The 14,881-nt window shown below is 33.4% G+C and overlaps 1 protein-coding gene across 1 annotated transcript; it reads left to right on the top strand.

Moving 5' to 3' along the window:
- Positions 1-10,091: 10,091 nt before the first annotated feature.
- On the top strand, positions 10,092-13,403 carry LOC126735671 (uncharacterized). The gene has a single exon (XM_050439738.1). The coding sequence runs from the start codon at positions 10,092-10,094 to the stop codon at positions 13,401-13,403; it is 3,312 nt and encodes a 1,103-aa protein (XP_050295695.1).
- Positions 13,404-14,881: the final 1,478 nt, after the last annotated feature.

Genomic DNA, 14,881 nt, shown 5'->3' with positions numbered 1-14,881 from the left:
TGGACGTAAAAAAATGTGGGTGCAAAATTATGAATACATAGTTAACTTCACTTATATTTGATTTCGATAAGCCCAAAAATTTCATTTCAATGAAAATTCATTGTTCAGCGGAAATTTTTGGGCTTATCGGAACAAATATCAGCGGAGGCAAGTATAACAATATTCTATTGCAGCACGGCCACGACATTATTTTATACCTATGTAACAACAAACCACCCAACTTTTTGACAATTTTTTTAATAATTAAAAAGAAACTGTGTATATTTCATTAAATCTAACCACGACTTTTGCGTGACTTGATAAATGTTTTTGTTGGTTGTAAAATAACTTTTAACTAAATTTTTACTATATATATTAAGCCAGAGAACAACACGTTATATGCACGCCGATGCCCTATAAAGAAACCGCCGCGTGCTAAACGTTTTTAGTTTTTATACTTGTCCAAGTAACTTCACCTAAACTATAAATATAATTCTTTTTTTTGTAATTAATAAGTGTACAAGGTGTCCCAGTATATGGTCTAGAGATGCTCGTAATAAGAGCGAAATATGTAACCGATTTTATTTATTATACAATTTTAAAGTTATTTGAGACCGGTGATACAGTTTCCGTGTTTTTGGGCGTCCGTCGCGTTAGTTTTTACTTTTTTAGAACATAATCGCACTTTTAGGTTTTCATAATATGTGAATGACTTAAATTTACTAGATTTTTAGCAATGCAATCCTAAATAAAATAAAATTAATACCTAAGATTATTTTTTAAAAAATATTACGACTTTTGTTAATTCTTATATCTGCCGTATTTTAAAAAGAAGATCCTCATTATTTTTAACATATTTACAGATTTTACAATTTTTACATTTAGATTATTAATTATAGGACTATCATAAACAATTGATTTCAAATATCCCCAAATACAGAAGTCCATGGGGTTTAAGTCTGGACCACGCGCAGGCCAAAGCAAAGGTCCTCCACGGCCAATCCAACGTTCGGGATATTATTCGTCAAGATAATTGCGTACCTGTCGAGAAAAATGCGCGAACATATATCTTACATAAAATACATGTTCTGCTTAACATTTAATGGTTTATCTCTAAGTACGAGTCTCCGTTCAAATTATTAAAATTAAATGCCCATTTGTAATTTCAAAAATTAGTACCGAAATGGGAATTAGAGAAAAAAACTTACATTTGCTATCATTGAAAATGGTTCCTTACATCTAAAAAGGAACCACAACTATTACTATCAAATCCAGGGACAGTTGCAAGTTACAAAAAGAAAATTCTGTTTCTTTGTAGTATAAAGCCCTCTTGGATTAATTGTATAGAAGGTAAATCATTGTATCAATAAGTTCTCATTCAACCGATAATCCGTAATTTTAACAGTATTAAAATTTAACTTTCGTTGAGGACATTTCAAAAAAATGTTATAAGATCAATAATATTGCGATAAAGGTATAATTTTAACTCTTACTTTAATTACATACTACATAATGTATTTCTTTTTTGAAAAATGTATTATGATTTTTAAAATATGAAACATCACCATTATTCATTATAGCTATGCCTTATAATTTTTAATAGTCGTTTTTCTTGAAGATTCCTCGTAATGAAGCATTTTGGAGAGTTAAAATGTTGCCCAAACTAAAATATTTTATGAACATTACCTTTTACCGGAAGTTGATCCACTTTATCCAAAAGGAATACCACTTAGAGACAAAGCAGAAGAATCAAACATATTATTATAATACTATATAATAATTAGGTTTGTTCTAGCACAATATTTGGAATGGTTTGAAACTAGTTTAGTGTATATCTTAGTTGCGCGTGATTAGCCTGAAACCTCGTTGCAAACGGTTCCATTACGTAATGCCTCACACATTCACCCATAGGGAGTATTATTCATGTATGGTTTCTGTAATGGTAGCGCATTACGTGCTGTTGATGAATACCGACGTGGTTTTCCAAATCGAAGAATTCCTAATCGAAAAGTTTTTCAGACAGTTTTTGCAAACGCTCAGGAAACAGGAATGTTTCCAAGCATAAGAATTAATTCTGAACGAGAGGCGGACTAAATGTAGAAAATAAGAAAATGTTCTGGATATGGCTGAAGAGAACCCGAGTGTTAGTACGAGGCGGATTACAAAAGAACTTCGATTAGCATCATATGTAGACGTTTGGAAGACACTTAGGAAAAACGGTTTTAAGCCTATCCATATTCAATCGGTTCAACATCTTCAAGAAGGTGATTTTGGCTTAGGGGTTCAATTTTGTGAATGGATCCCACAAAATGGAGACCTACATAATTACATTTTATTTAGCGATGAAGCTTATTTTACCCGCAATGGAATTAATAACCGACACAATGAACATCGGTAGTCAGATGAAAATCCTCATGCCACGTTTAAACAAAACGTCCAACAATCTTACAAATAAACTTCAGAACCGATTATTTCTGAAACGGTCGAGAATCGGATTAGAACATATGAGTTAATTTATCTTATTTTGACCTTCTGAACATGTTCCCAAAATATTTCCTTTTCCTCCCGAATCACCCTGTATGTACATATGTAAGACTTTATAACATAAAAAGTAGTTAATAAACCTAACAAGAAGTAAGACCAGTTGACTTGCGTCCCTGGTAATCGAGATTCGATATATCAGGGTGAAGGGAACGGTGGAGTGGGTAATTATGGCAGCCAGTGTTGCTACTTTTAGCGAAAACTGCACCGGCCACGAAACTACTGTCGCGCTTTGAAACCGATTTTGTCACGTGGTGGACCGCACTCTTAAGTTTGGAAATAAAAATAGACGAGCAAATAGACCCCAAACCTATCGAAAGGATTGGGAATTAGATAAGTCGTTTCCAGGGTTGGTTAAAATTACAATTTAATAAAAAACATTTGTGTTAATGTTTATCTATTTTTAATTTAGATTTTGAGTGCAATGTTTTGTTCATTTTTCAATAAATTACTATCCTTGTTAAAAAAAGTATTTTATTTCTACTAGAAATCGTTCTTTTAATTAAAAGAAATGATCAGAATAGGAAATTTGATTAAATTCATAATCCATTATCAACAAAATGTAACACATTTTATAAGTTTGGCGACGGCGCGACTGTGACGTGACGTCATACATAGGAAAAGGTTGTGTACTGACAGAATTGTATGATTGTGCCATAATTTTGTACAAAATTCCATAATTTTGTCCAGAATGTACCATAATTCTCACCCAATCCAACCCAACCCAACCCAATCATCTGGCAACACTGGAAGAATTTCTATCAGTTTGTAACTTTGTATGCAACTACCACTTCTCTATATTTTTGTGTTTTGTGATTAGTATTAAAAGGATGTTTTGAGTGGTTTTAGTGCATTTTTTAAATTAATATTAAGACTAAAAATTATTACCACTATATTATAACCGCAATTAAACTCCCTTTTGCTGAAAAATGATAAAGAAGTCTGAAGTGGGTCACATATATTGGAAAAAGGAAATTCAAATCGTTCCTTTCACAGGCGAGTTAGGTGTCAATGGTGTCATCCTTCTAGGTTATAATATTATAAAAGAAGAATATTTGTGAAGTATCTATTAAGTATTGGATGCCAAAATATTATTATAATTATATAATGTGTAATTAAGTATATTATTATAATCTAGCAAATTTATTGCTTATTGATCATATCACTTAATGTGTGCAAAAATGAAGGTCTGGTCGATATCCAGCAACCAAAATCGAGAACGCAGCATAAGGTGACTTCGCTAGTAGTCGGCCGTTTTTGATCACAATCAATTTGATTTATACATTACTCAGGTGATTTCGTTTGAGTCGGCCGCCTATAAATTAAGGCAATTTACTTCAGGTTCGGACTTCTAAGATTACTGCAACAATTCCAAACCACTTTAATTGGATGCTTTTCGTAAAAAATAGAACAATAACACAAATTTTTTTAAAAGAAATTTTATGAGAAAAAAATACAAAATTAAACTTAAATTAATATAAAATATTTATACTCATATTTTATAGAAAACAAATAAAATAAGTGTTATAAATTTATATTTGATATAAATTTAAATAAACAAAAACAAATAAAATGGTAATTAAAAAAAACAAGTAGAATTCTTATATAAAAATAGGAAAGTTCTTATGTGAAAAAAAAATTAATCATAAGAATTACTTTCGACTAATCGGGTAAAAAATTAATAACCAAATTATTAGGAACTATTCATTCATACAAATACAGATTCATACAAAAATCACAAAAAAAAAATCCATCAGTCACCAAATCGTATTTCTCCCCAGACATTTTGGTACAATTAAGATGAAACCACCTAGAGCAATTTTTCATCCTAAATTCTTCTCCCCTTCTTCTTCCGCATCGCTTTCTAGTTCATCCAACCAGAGTGCACATTTGACTTTTCTTTTAATTACATTTTTCTGTTTCCCATTTTCATCTTTTGACTTTACCTTCTTTGTATTTTTTGTCACTTTTTCCAATTTTCGTTCTTCTATTTCTTCTCTTTTTCTTTTTCTTATGTTTTCTTTCTCTATCTTTTCATTATCTTCGGCAATATAATAATCTCTCCAAGCTTTTGATGATATTGCGCTTGTTGAAGGTCCAGCTTTTGCACTTATGGTTTTTTCTATTGGCTTTGGAATTTCTAAGTATCTATTAATTGTACTTGTAGATAACGTTTTTGTTTTCTCGCTGACGGCGTCAATACTTTTTAAAACTTTATCAGTTTCCTCCTTTACATCTTTAGTATAATTAGTTTGATCAACAGATACATCCTGAATTGTTTCAATTTTGGATTTTTTGTTAAAGCTAATTGTCTCATTGTCTTTTTCTATTGCACTAATTTCACTTAATATTGTTGTATTTGCTTCGATAGTATCTTCTACTTCAATAATTATAGGTTTTTCTATATTTCCACCTTTCTCTGTCTCCTGAATATCCAAAACAGAAACATTTTCAATATTATTTATGCTGTTATAATTTAGTTTATTATCTTCACCGGGATCTTCAAATATTATTTGAGCTTGTTCGACTTCTGGTTGCGGAATAATATCAACGCTTAATCATCGCGCATCAATTTCATTTTCGTTCAAATTATTGTCTACATCAAACTTTTTCTTCTCATACATTTTTAAATCCTGTACTAATAAATCTATATCATTAACCTTGTGGACCATTTCATTTTTTAGACTGCTTAAAACTTTGTAAGTAGTCTGGAAGTCTTCTGAAGATAAAATTTGTGTTGCATTAATCTCTGGATCAGTCGGCTGGTTATTTTCTAAAGCGTTCTAACACATTTGGTATAATCTACGGCATTACAGTCAAAGGGAAATAGTCCACAGAGCCGAAATCCTTTTCTTATATGTTCAGGTAGATTTGAGTTTTCCACAGCAATTTTAAAAACTGGTGCAAAATCAAACTTAGTTAAACATTTGTTTACATTTTCATTTTGCAAATGTCTTACAGCTTGCCGCCAGTATTCTTTTAAGGGTTTAAATACTGCGACATCGGCTGGCTGCATTAAATGGGTTGCATTTGGGGGTAATGAATATAATATAATATGGTTATCGTCACAAAATTTGCTCAGTTCGATTGACATGTGAGATCGGTGTCCATCTACGAGAAATAAAATAGGTTTTTGAATTTTTTCATTTGACAACCATTCATTAAGTCCATTTTTTACGAAATCAATGAATACCTCGGACCTCATCCACCCAGATTTCGATTTGTCGAGAATCCAGTCATCCGGCAAACTTTCCACAATAGCTCTTGGAGGCTTTTTATAGGGATAAACTACGCACACAGGACAAATACGGCCATCCGCAGAGATAGTCACAAGGACAGTAAGGTTTTCTTTCTCATTCCCCCTTTTTACTTCTTACAAATTTTTGAACCCTTTTGGTCCAAGCACCCTACCAGTTTTTGGACATAAACTAAACCCGCTCTCATCCGCGCTAAAAATTCTTGATGCAGAAGATAAAATATTAGCGGCACCAATACTTTCCAAAAATTCTTCTAACTTACGAAACCAGGATTTAATATATTCTTCAGTTAATTTTGCCCGTGATTTATCGATTGACTCAGCAGCTCAGGCCGAAATTTGAGGATACCTTTGAAGAAATAATGAGTACCATCTTTGCCCTGGCCTACCATCTTTAAATGAAGTCTTGATGTTTTCTTCGAGAACTATTTTTTGCACAGTATCAAGAAGTTCCTGCTTTTTAGGAGGAAAGCCACACTTAGCCAACTCAATTAACCAGTCAACTATTTGTTTCTCATTTTCTACAGATAAATAGGGGTCGGGTCCCATCTTCCTAGTTTTCTCAGCAACGCGTCCCTTAATCCGGTCCTGTACATTTTAGCGCCATTTTTTACTGCATCCACTGCTTTTTTCAGGCTTTCCTCTGAGTAAGCGTGTATCTTTCTCTTTGGTTGATTAGGCATGGTCTGGAAAAGCAAAAAAGGCAATTTTTAGTCCAAAATGGGAAGAAAAACTGAAAAAAATTTTGGTGGCCGACTACTAGCAAAACCTTTATTTAGATACTCTTCTAGTAGTCGGCCAACAAATTAAAAAGTTAATACTTTTTTTGTACCTTAATTTAACCCCGGGCGACTACTAGTGCAATATATCACTTGAGATTAATCTAAACATAGCCAACAAAGAAAAATGTATACTAATTTCCATAAAAACAAAAAAGAGAAAAATAAAAAAAGGGTTTAGCGCTAGTCGTCGGCTGCCACGGCCGACTATTAGCAATATGGTCCAGTTATTATTCCAATACCCGATAAACACTCACAAATGAATAAAATACAATTTTTAAACTCTGACCTTGCAACTTTCAACTAGTTTCAGTAACCGTTAAGGGAGCTGAACTCGTAAACACGGGGATTTTTGGCGGGAATTATAATTCTAAAACTTGATACAAGAGGCAGCGTTTTGACTTTTTAAGGTCAAAGAAGGATAGAAATTGGTAAAGAAGAGTTCTGTTTTTATTTCTCGGCAAACTTAAGTTATTATTAAAAAACCACTTAAGTGGCCGACTATTAGTGGGGGCCGGCTTACTAGCTAAACCACCCTATGTCGTCCCATCATTATATTTATAGTGCTTAGGTGTTTTAATGATTTTTTGTGTAGATATTAACAATGGATAACTAAATCGGTGTAAAGTGGATGTAAACCGCGACAAACTAAGGTTTTCTTGTAAAAATTTACTAAAAGGTTAACTTCCAAAGGATTTGAATTAAACTTTTTTCTGTAATATATAATAAATATCTAAACGGATTTGAGATGGCTGCAAACCTCTACAAACGAAATTTTTTTGATTAAAAATTATTGAGTAAGATCTTATAAATGGCTATAACTGCCAAAGGATATGAATAAAACTTTTCCATATAGCCGTTAGGAGTCCTGTATATTTTTATAGCCCTTTATATTTTTTAACATCTAACAATTCAATAATTTTTTACAAAAAAACTTTTGTTTGTAGAGGTTTGCAACCATCCCAAATGCGTTTAGATATTTATTATAGAAAAAAGATTAATTCAAATCTTTTGGGAGCGTTCTTCATTTCTTTGACATTCGACTTTTTAAGTAATTTTTACAAAAAAGCTTTAGATGCAGAGGTTTATAACTACTATAAATGGATTTTATTATTGATTGTTATATCTGGACAAAAAAAATATGAAAATTTCTTGGGAATTTCACGAGATACGGGTGTTTATGAATGGACTCTATTTGATTATATATAAAAAAAAAATTAATAAATGGCAAAACCAAAAGACTTACCTCGATAAGCGTCGGTTTTCACTTTATAGGTTTTGGCCGGCCATTGTTATTTTTTTTTTATATATAATCAAATACAGTCCATTCATAAACATTTGGTACCTTCTGAAGCCGGATTACCGGTCTTTGTCTTATGCAAGTTGTGTAAAAAAAAATATATAATTTAATATATTTTTTACATTTAATGGTAAAATTTAGTCATTAAAGACTTTAGGAAATTCAATTCATTATAATTGCATTTATCCAAAAAAAAAACTCATTTTAACATTTTTAAAATGAAAATTTAGTCTTTAAAAATAATTATTTAACATTGGTCTTATACCAATAAATATATTACCAAAATTCCACATTGCGAGAGAAGTTGGCCAACCTTGAAAAGTGGACGCATATTTTTACCTTTTTTTTAAAAATAGTTCTGCTGTAGATGGCACAAATAAATTTGGAATTTTAGTAAATAAATGCCGTGGTAACTGATACGACAAGAAATATCTAATTAATAATTATCGGGATTGTTCGGTGCGTTATTTATTTTCAAGTAAATAATACGAGCATATCAATGGTGTACCTAATACGGTTTTGAATAAATATATTTAAAATTAGTGTTAAATAACATTAGGTGTTTTGTTTTGGTATTTATTGGGTAATTAGGTATAGAATTATACTTAACAAGTGTAAACATAGTGCTATTGTTTGGATAAAAGACATATAAATACTCGTACACCTATGTCCTGTGGATTAAATAGAATAAATGAGTACTTAGAAACTTCTATTTTTCTTAAAGTGTCATACGTTATTTTGTTATCCAGGCTTAGTCTAAATGATGTTATAAAGGTGGAAACTGACAAAATTTAAATATTTTCGCAGATCTAGCGACTTAAAGTTTAGAGTAATTTAACTTAAGGTTTTTTCTTGACAAATTTTTGGTGGAACTTTTAAATTTATATTTTTGTAATGGCAGAAAGAACTAAAAAAGAAATAAAAAAGCTGCAGAATCAGCGTAATATTGATATGAATAGAATTAAAGAATTATATAGACTCGCCGAAGAATGTTTGGCAGATCCTGATGATAAAACTAAAGCAGGCTCCTTTAAATTAAGGTTTTCGTCGAGAGAAATATTATATAAAGACTTTAATCATGCACACAGTAACATTGTAGGGATTTTGTCAGGCTTGGATGAGTCTGAAGATATGTTACGTGAGGAGGAGGCTATCAGATCTTCATTTGATGAAATTTTTCATTCAATTGGTACGTTATACATCAATATTTTTCCTCCTTCCCGTGAACATCCTCCGAGTTCATTGAATTTTTCTGGAATAAAATATTCGAATAATAATATACGACTACCTAAGTTATCTTTGCCCATTTTTAAGGGCGATCTTAAAGAATGGAGTTCTTTTATAGATTTGTTTAAAGTTTTAGTACATAGAAATCAAGATTCATCTAATATTGAAAAATTCCAATATCTAGTTACATCTCTGACAGGTGAACCATTAACTATTGTAAAGACTATTCCACTTAATTCTTCTAATTATGAAATTGCCTATAATACCCTTTATCAACGATATCAAAATAAAAGATTTCAAAGTTCTCATTACTGGAATGAAATATTAAATGCCCCTAAAGTAACTTCTGAGAATCCTCAGGCCTTGAGACATTTATTGGACATTTTTAATGAAAATTTAAAAGCTTTAGAAGGTCTAGGATTTCCTGTACCCCACTGGGATTTTATAATCTTTAACTTATTACAAAAAAAGATTGGTTCTCAATCAGTTAAACGATTTGAATTGCAGTTTAATCCGACTGATCCTTCTCAAGATATTCTTATAAGGAATTAACTTTTTTTCTACAAAAACAATGTTTAGCACTTGACTCTGCCGCTTTGACAGTTACGAGTCCAACTACAAAGCCATTATTCAAGCCGTCATATGGTAATAATTTGCCAAAACATTCCTCTAGCCCAAATAAACCCACATATAAGGGCCCTAGGGCAGGTCCTTCTACCTTTTTTCTCCAGGGTATTACCTCTGAGCAGAAAAACTGTATTAGTTGCGCAAAAGATCATGATTTGGAACAGTGTTCATATTTTTTGAAGAAAACTCCAAATCAAAGGTTTTCCTTTATTAAACACAAACATGCCTGCATAAATTGCTTTGGCTCCCATTCTGCACGTCAGTGCCCAGTTTCCAATGGATGTTCCATTTGCAAAAAGAGACACAATTCTCTTTTGCATTTTAATGATAATTCTCCGCCCCATAACACCGCGCTTCCACCTCCTCAACAGAAACTCAAACCATGCCCAGTACCCTGGAGGATACTCCTGAGAACAGTGCCTTTCCTCAGGTAAAAACATTCACTAGTGTAACGTCGTCTTCCTCCTTGGTATTCTTGTCAACAGCTAAAGTAGCAGTACTTGATAGTCGTGGTATTTTTCAGACTGTCAGGGTGTTACTGGATAGCGGAAGTCAAGCCAGTTTTATTACAGATAAATGCCTAATGCGATTAGGTTTACCTCGTAGAAGGTCACCGATTCCCATTTATGGATTAGGTGAAACTTCCACAAGTTCATCTGGTGTAGCTTGCTGTACAATTGGGCCTATTGGTAAATTTTCTGTCACATTTGATGTTGAGGTTAAGGTCGTACCTAAAATTTGTTCTCACTTGCCTGAGCAATACATTTCATTGGAAACCTTTTCCTACTTAACGACGTTAAAATTGGCTGATGACAAATTCAACCAAACCGGTGCCAGTGCTAAAGATGCAAACGGGATTTCATTAAATGATGCTCTTTTGGTTGGCCCTAAGCTTCAGCAAAATATCTTTTCTTTATTATTAAATTTTAGATTTCATGAAATAGTATTTACATGCGATATCAAACAAATGTATCGCCAAATTTTAGTCAAAGAAGAGCATAGAAGTTATCAAAAAATCTTGTGGCGATTTTCACAAAAAGACCCGATTCAAGAGTTTATTTTAAACACGGTTACCTATGGTGTGTCTTCGTCACCATTTCTCGCTTTGCGTACTATTGTGCAAATAGCAAAAGATCAAAAGGCAAGCTTTCCTATTGCTTCACAAGTTTTGCAGTCGGACTCCTTTGTAGATGATTTGGCAACGGGCGCACATTCCATTCAATCAGCTTTACGCCTGCAATCGGATCTTATCCAATTATTGGGACGAGCTGGGCTGAAACTGCGAAAATGGGCCTCAAATCATCAGGCAATTCTTCAAGCAGTACCCTTGTCTGATTGTCAGCAGCAACCTCTCTCTTTTGACAATTCGGATTGTGTTATAAAAATTTTGGGTCTAACATGGTTACCTACCTTAGACAAATTTTCCTACACATGCATACCGAAAAATAATTTGCCGACCAAGAGAGGCATCTTATCTGAATTAGCACGAATTTTTGACCCTTTGGGTTTTATAGCCCCTATATCATTTTTTGCCAAATATCTTATACAGTATTTATGGGTATTGGGCATGGATTGGGATCAGCCTGTGCCTAAAGATGTCGAAAATCGCTGGGTGCAATTTCAAAATGAATTATCCTTATTACAGGCCATAAAAATTCCTCGCAGAATTATTTCAAATAATTTCGAGTCTCTTGAGCTTCATGGAATTTGCGATGGAAGCGAAAAAGAATATGCAGCTGTTGTTTATTGTCGAGTGGTACGTAGTAATGAAGAACCCATTGTTTCATTAGTTTGTGCTAAGTCAAAAATTTCTCCTTTAAAGAGAATTTGGGTTCCACGGTTGGAGCTTTGTGGCGCAGGTCTTCTAGCTAATTTACTTTCAGAAGTTATTAAGTGTTACTCGTCTAAAGTTGCCTTTGACAAGGTATATGGTTGGTGTGATTCCAAAACAGTAATCGCATGGATAAAATCATCTCCGCATAGATGGAAGAATTTTGTCAGCAACCGAGTAACACAAATACAATCAAAGGTATCTCAAAATATTTGGCATTATGTTTCCACTAAGGAAAACCCAGCGGATTGTGCTTCGAGAGGCTTATTGCCTAATGAGTTGCTAAACCATCCCTTATGGTGGGCGGGACCTTCGTGGCTGCAGTCTGGGGTTGTTCCTTGTAGCGAAATTGATGTTAGTGATTGTCATGAAGAATCCAGGCCACTTGTTCTTATTTCAACACGCAGTTCTTCAGAAATATTAGATTTGCTAACAAAATTTTCAAATTTTGGAAAAATTAAAAGAATAATTGCTTATTGTTTGAGATTTATCTTCAATTGCAAAAATCCTAAAAATAAAAGAAATTATGGTCTTGATTTAGAAGAAATACATAAGGCTGTTTTGGTCTTGGTTAGAGAGACTCAGATCGAGTACTTTTTTGAGGATATTCTGAACTTAAAAAATAAAAAATTGGTTTCAAATCAGTTACGAAAATTAGCTCCCTTTTTAGATGAATCCGATATTTTAAGAGTAGGAGGTAGACTTAAACATGCTAATGTGGCATACAATTATAAGCATCCCATGCTACTTCCACGTCAAGCAAGACTTACTGAGTTAATTATTCTGGAAACTCATGTGGAAAATTTTCATCCAGGTTTCCAAACCACTCATTCACTTATTGTGCAAAATTTCTGGATTTTAAATCCCAAGAGGGCAATTCGCTCCGTAATTGGAAAATTTTTAAGATGTTTTAGAGTACATCCCAGGTCAAATATGCCTCAAATGGCTGATCTCCCTACATTTCGTGTCAACCAGTTAAAGTGCTTTTCACATGTTTGCGTGGATATGGGCGGGCCCTTTCAGATAACTCCCAATCGGACTAGAGGCTGTAAAATTTTAAAGGCATATTTATGTCTATTTGTTTGCTGCTGTACGAAAGCCCTGCATCTTGAAGTTACAACAGATTTGTCTTCAGAGTCATTTCTAGCTGCTTTACGACGAATGATTTCCCGGCGAGGAAAAGTCGCAAATATATACAGTGACTGCGGCACTAACTTTGTGGCCAGCAGCAAATATCTCAAGGATATCATGCAATCCGCCTTCGAAACTGAGAAAATTTCCTGGCATTTCAATCCACCAGCCGCTCCCCACTTTAATGGTTTAGCGGAATCTGGAATTAAATCTGTGAAAAGTCATTTGGTTCGGGTCATTGGCGATCAGATATTAACATATGAAGAGTTTAATACTGTGGTAGTACAAATAGAAGCTATGTTAAATTCACGACCCTTAAGTCCTATAAGTTCAGACCCAAACGACCTTAACGCCGTTACGCCAAGTCACTTTCTTCTGTTAGAGCCAATTACGGCACTTCCCGATTTTGATTTGACTAACTGTAAATTAAACACATTGACGCGTTGGCAGCTATTGGTTCGTATGTGCCAGGACTTTTGGAAGAGGTGGCGCAATGAATATTTACATACTTTGTCTCAAAGATATAAGTGGAATGCGTCTTCTAATCCACCAAAAATTGATATGCTTGTACTAATCAAAAATGAGCAACTTCCCCCTTCAAAGTGGGAATTTGCCAGAGTGGTAAAATTGCATCAGGGCTCTGATGGAATATGTAGAGTCGTAACAGTTAAAACGGCTCGTGGTTTATATCAGCGCCCAGTGGTGAAAATTTGTCCATTACCCGGTCAATAATTTTTAAGCTTATTGGCCTTATAATTTAATTTTGTCTTAGAATTTTCGTTATAGAATACTTTAATATTTTTAATTTTTTTATTTTTTGTATGTGCAAAATACGCATTGGGTTTTTTGGTGGGCGGTAATGTTTGGGACTTAAAATATTAACGCTAAACTAAGAATTATACTGGGAATATTCTTGGGTTATTTTTTAATTGGGTTTGCAGCTTTCTTAAAAATGATAAACACAGCTTGCATAATACTAAATTAAATTTAAAATTGGCGCGTGCAAAATGGCAGTTCCATGGACACGCGCAGTTTCCGCGTATATGCGGATGTATGAACTCGCAGCAAAAGCGAGCTCTCTTGCAATAGTGCTAGCACCGCGAACGGTACTAATTTTATACGTTCGTACTAACAATGGCCGGCCAAAACCTATAAAGTGAAAACCGACGCTTATCGAGGTAAGTCTTTTGGTTTTGCCATCCTTCGAGCCGGACCAAATGTTTATGAATGGACTGTATTTGATTATAAAAAAAATTAATAAATGGCAAAACCAAAAGACTTACCTCGATAAGCGTCGGTTTTCACTTTATAGGTTTTGGCCGGCCATTGGTAGTACGAACGTATAAAATTAGTACCGTTCGCGGTGCTAGCACTATTGCAAGAGAGCTCGCTTTTGCTGCGAGTTCATACATCCGCATATACGCGGAAACTGCGCGTGTCCATGGAACTGCCATTTTGCACGCGCCAATTTTAAATTTAATTTAGTATTATGCAAGCTGTGTTTATCATTTTTAAGAAAGCTGCAAACCCAATTAAAAAATAACCCAAGAATATTCCCAGTATAATTCTTAGTTTAGCGTTAATATTTTAAGTCCCAAACAACGGGCATATATCGATTAAATAATATCGGGCGCGGAGTATAAATAGGTTGCTAGCAAACGACTTATGCTGCGTTCTAGTATTTAGATGCTGGATATCGATCGGGTGCTAGCTTCACAGATTAAAAAAATATCTAGAAAAACAACACAAAGTGGCAACTTCGGATACGTGCATTGTAAACATAGAGGTATTCTACCTTGCCAAGTTGCTTTTTTTTCATTAATTTTTTTGTCAGGAATCTTTTATTCTCAAAAATGTGTTGATTACTCTCAAAGTATATATCGTCGCCGTCATATGAAAAGTGCCTAAGTCCAAAAAGGTAAATTTTACAGGAGAAAAAAAAAACGTTTTAAAATTTTATATTTTTGGCTATAAACACTTTTCATTTTCTCCTGTAGTGTAGTAATAAATAATAATATTTTTTTAAATTTTTAATGGTACTATCGGAGTTAGGCAAATTTCACATGTTATTTCGTCATTTTGATTGGAGTTACGCAGCTTACACTATTTATTTTGTGTCCCTATCTTTATACTATTTTTATTGTAAATTTTAATCGAAACTTGATTAGATTAAATTAAATAGTGTTTTTTTTATAGTAAATGACATTTAC

Source organism: Anthonomus grandis, chromosome 4 (genome assembly GCF_022605725.1).
Source record: "Anthonomus grandis grandis chromosome 4, icAntGran1.3, whole genome shotgun sequence".
Taxonomy (NCBI): Eukaryota; Metazoa; Arthropoda; class Insecta; order Coleoptera; family Curculionidae; genus Anthonomus; species Anthonomus grandis.
This window is presented reverse-complemented; position numbering and strand designations above follow the sequence as displayed.

What these genes read in the sequence shown, in the direction of transcription:
- LOC126735671 (XM_050439738.1), top strand. Translation starts at nt 10,092, where the DNA reads ATGCCCAGTACCCTGGAGGATACTCCTGAGAACAGTGCCTTTCCTCAG.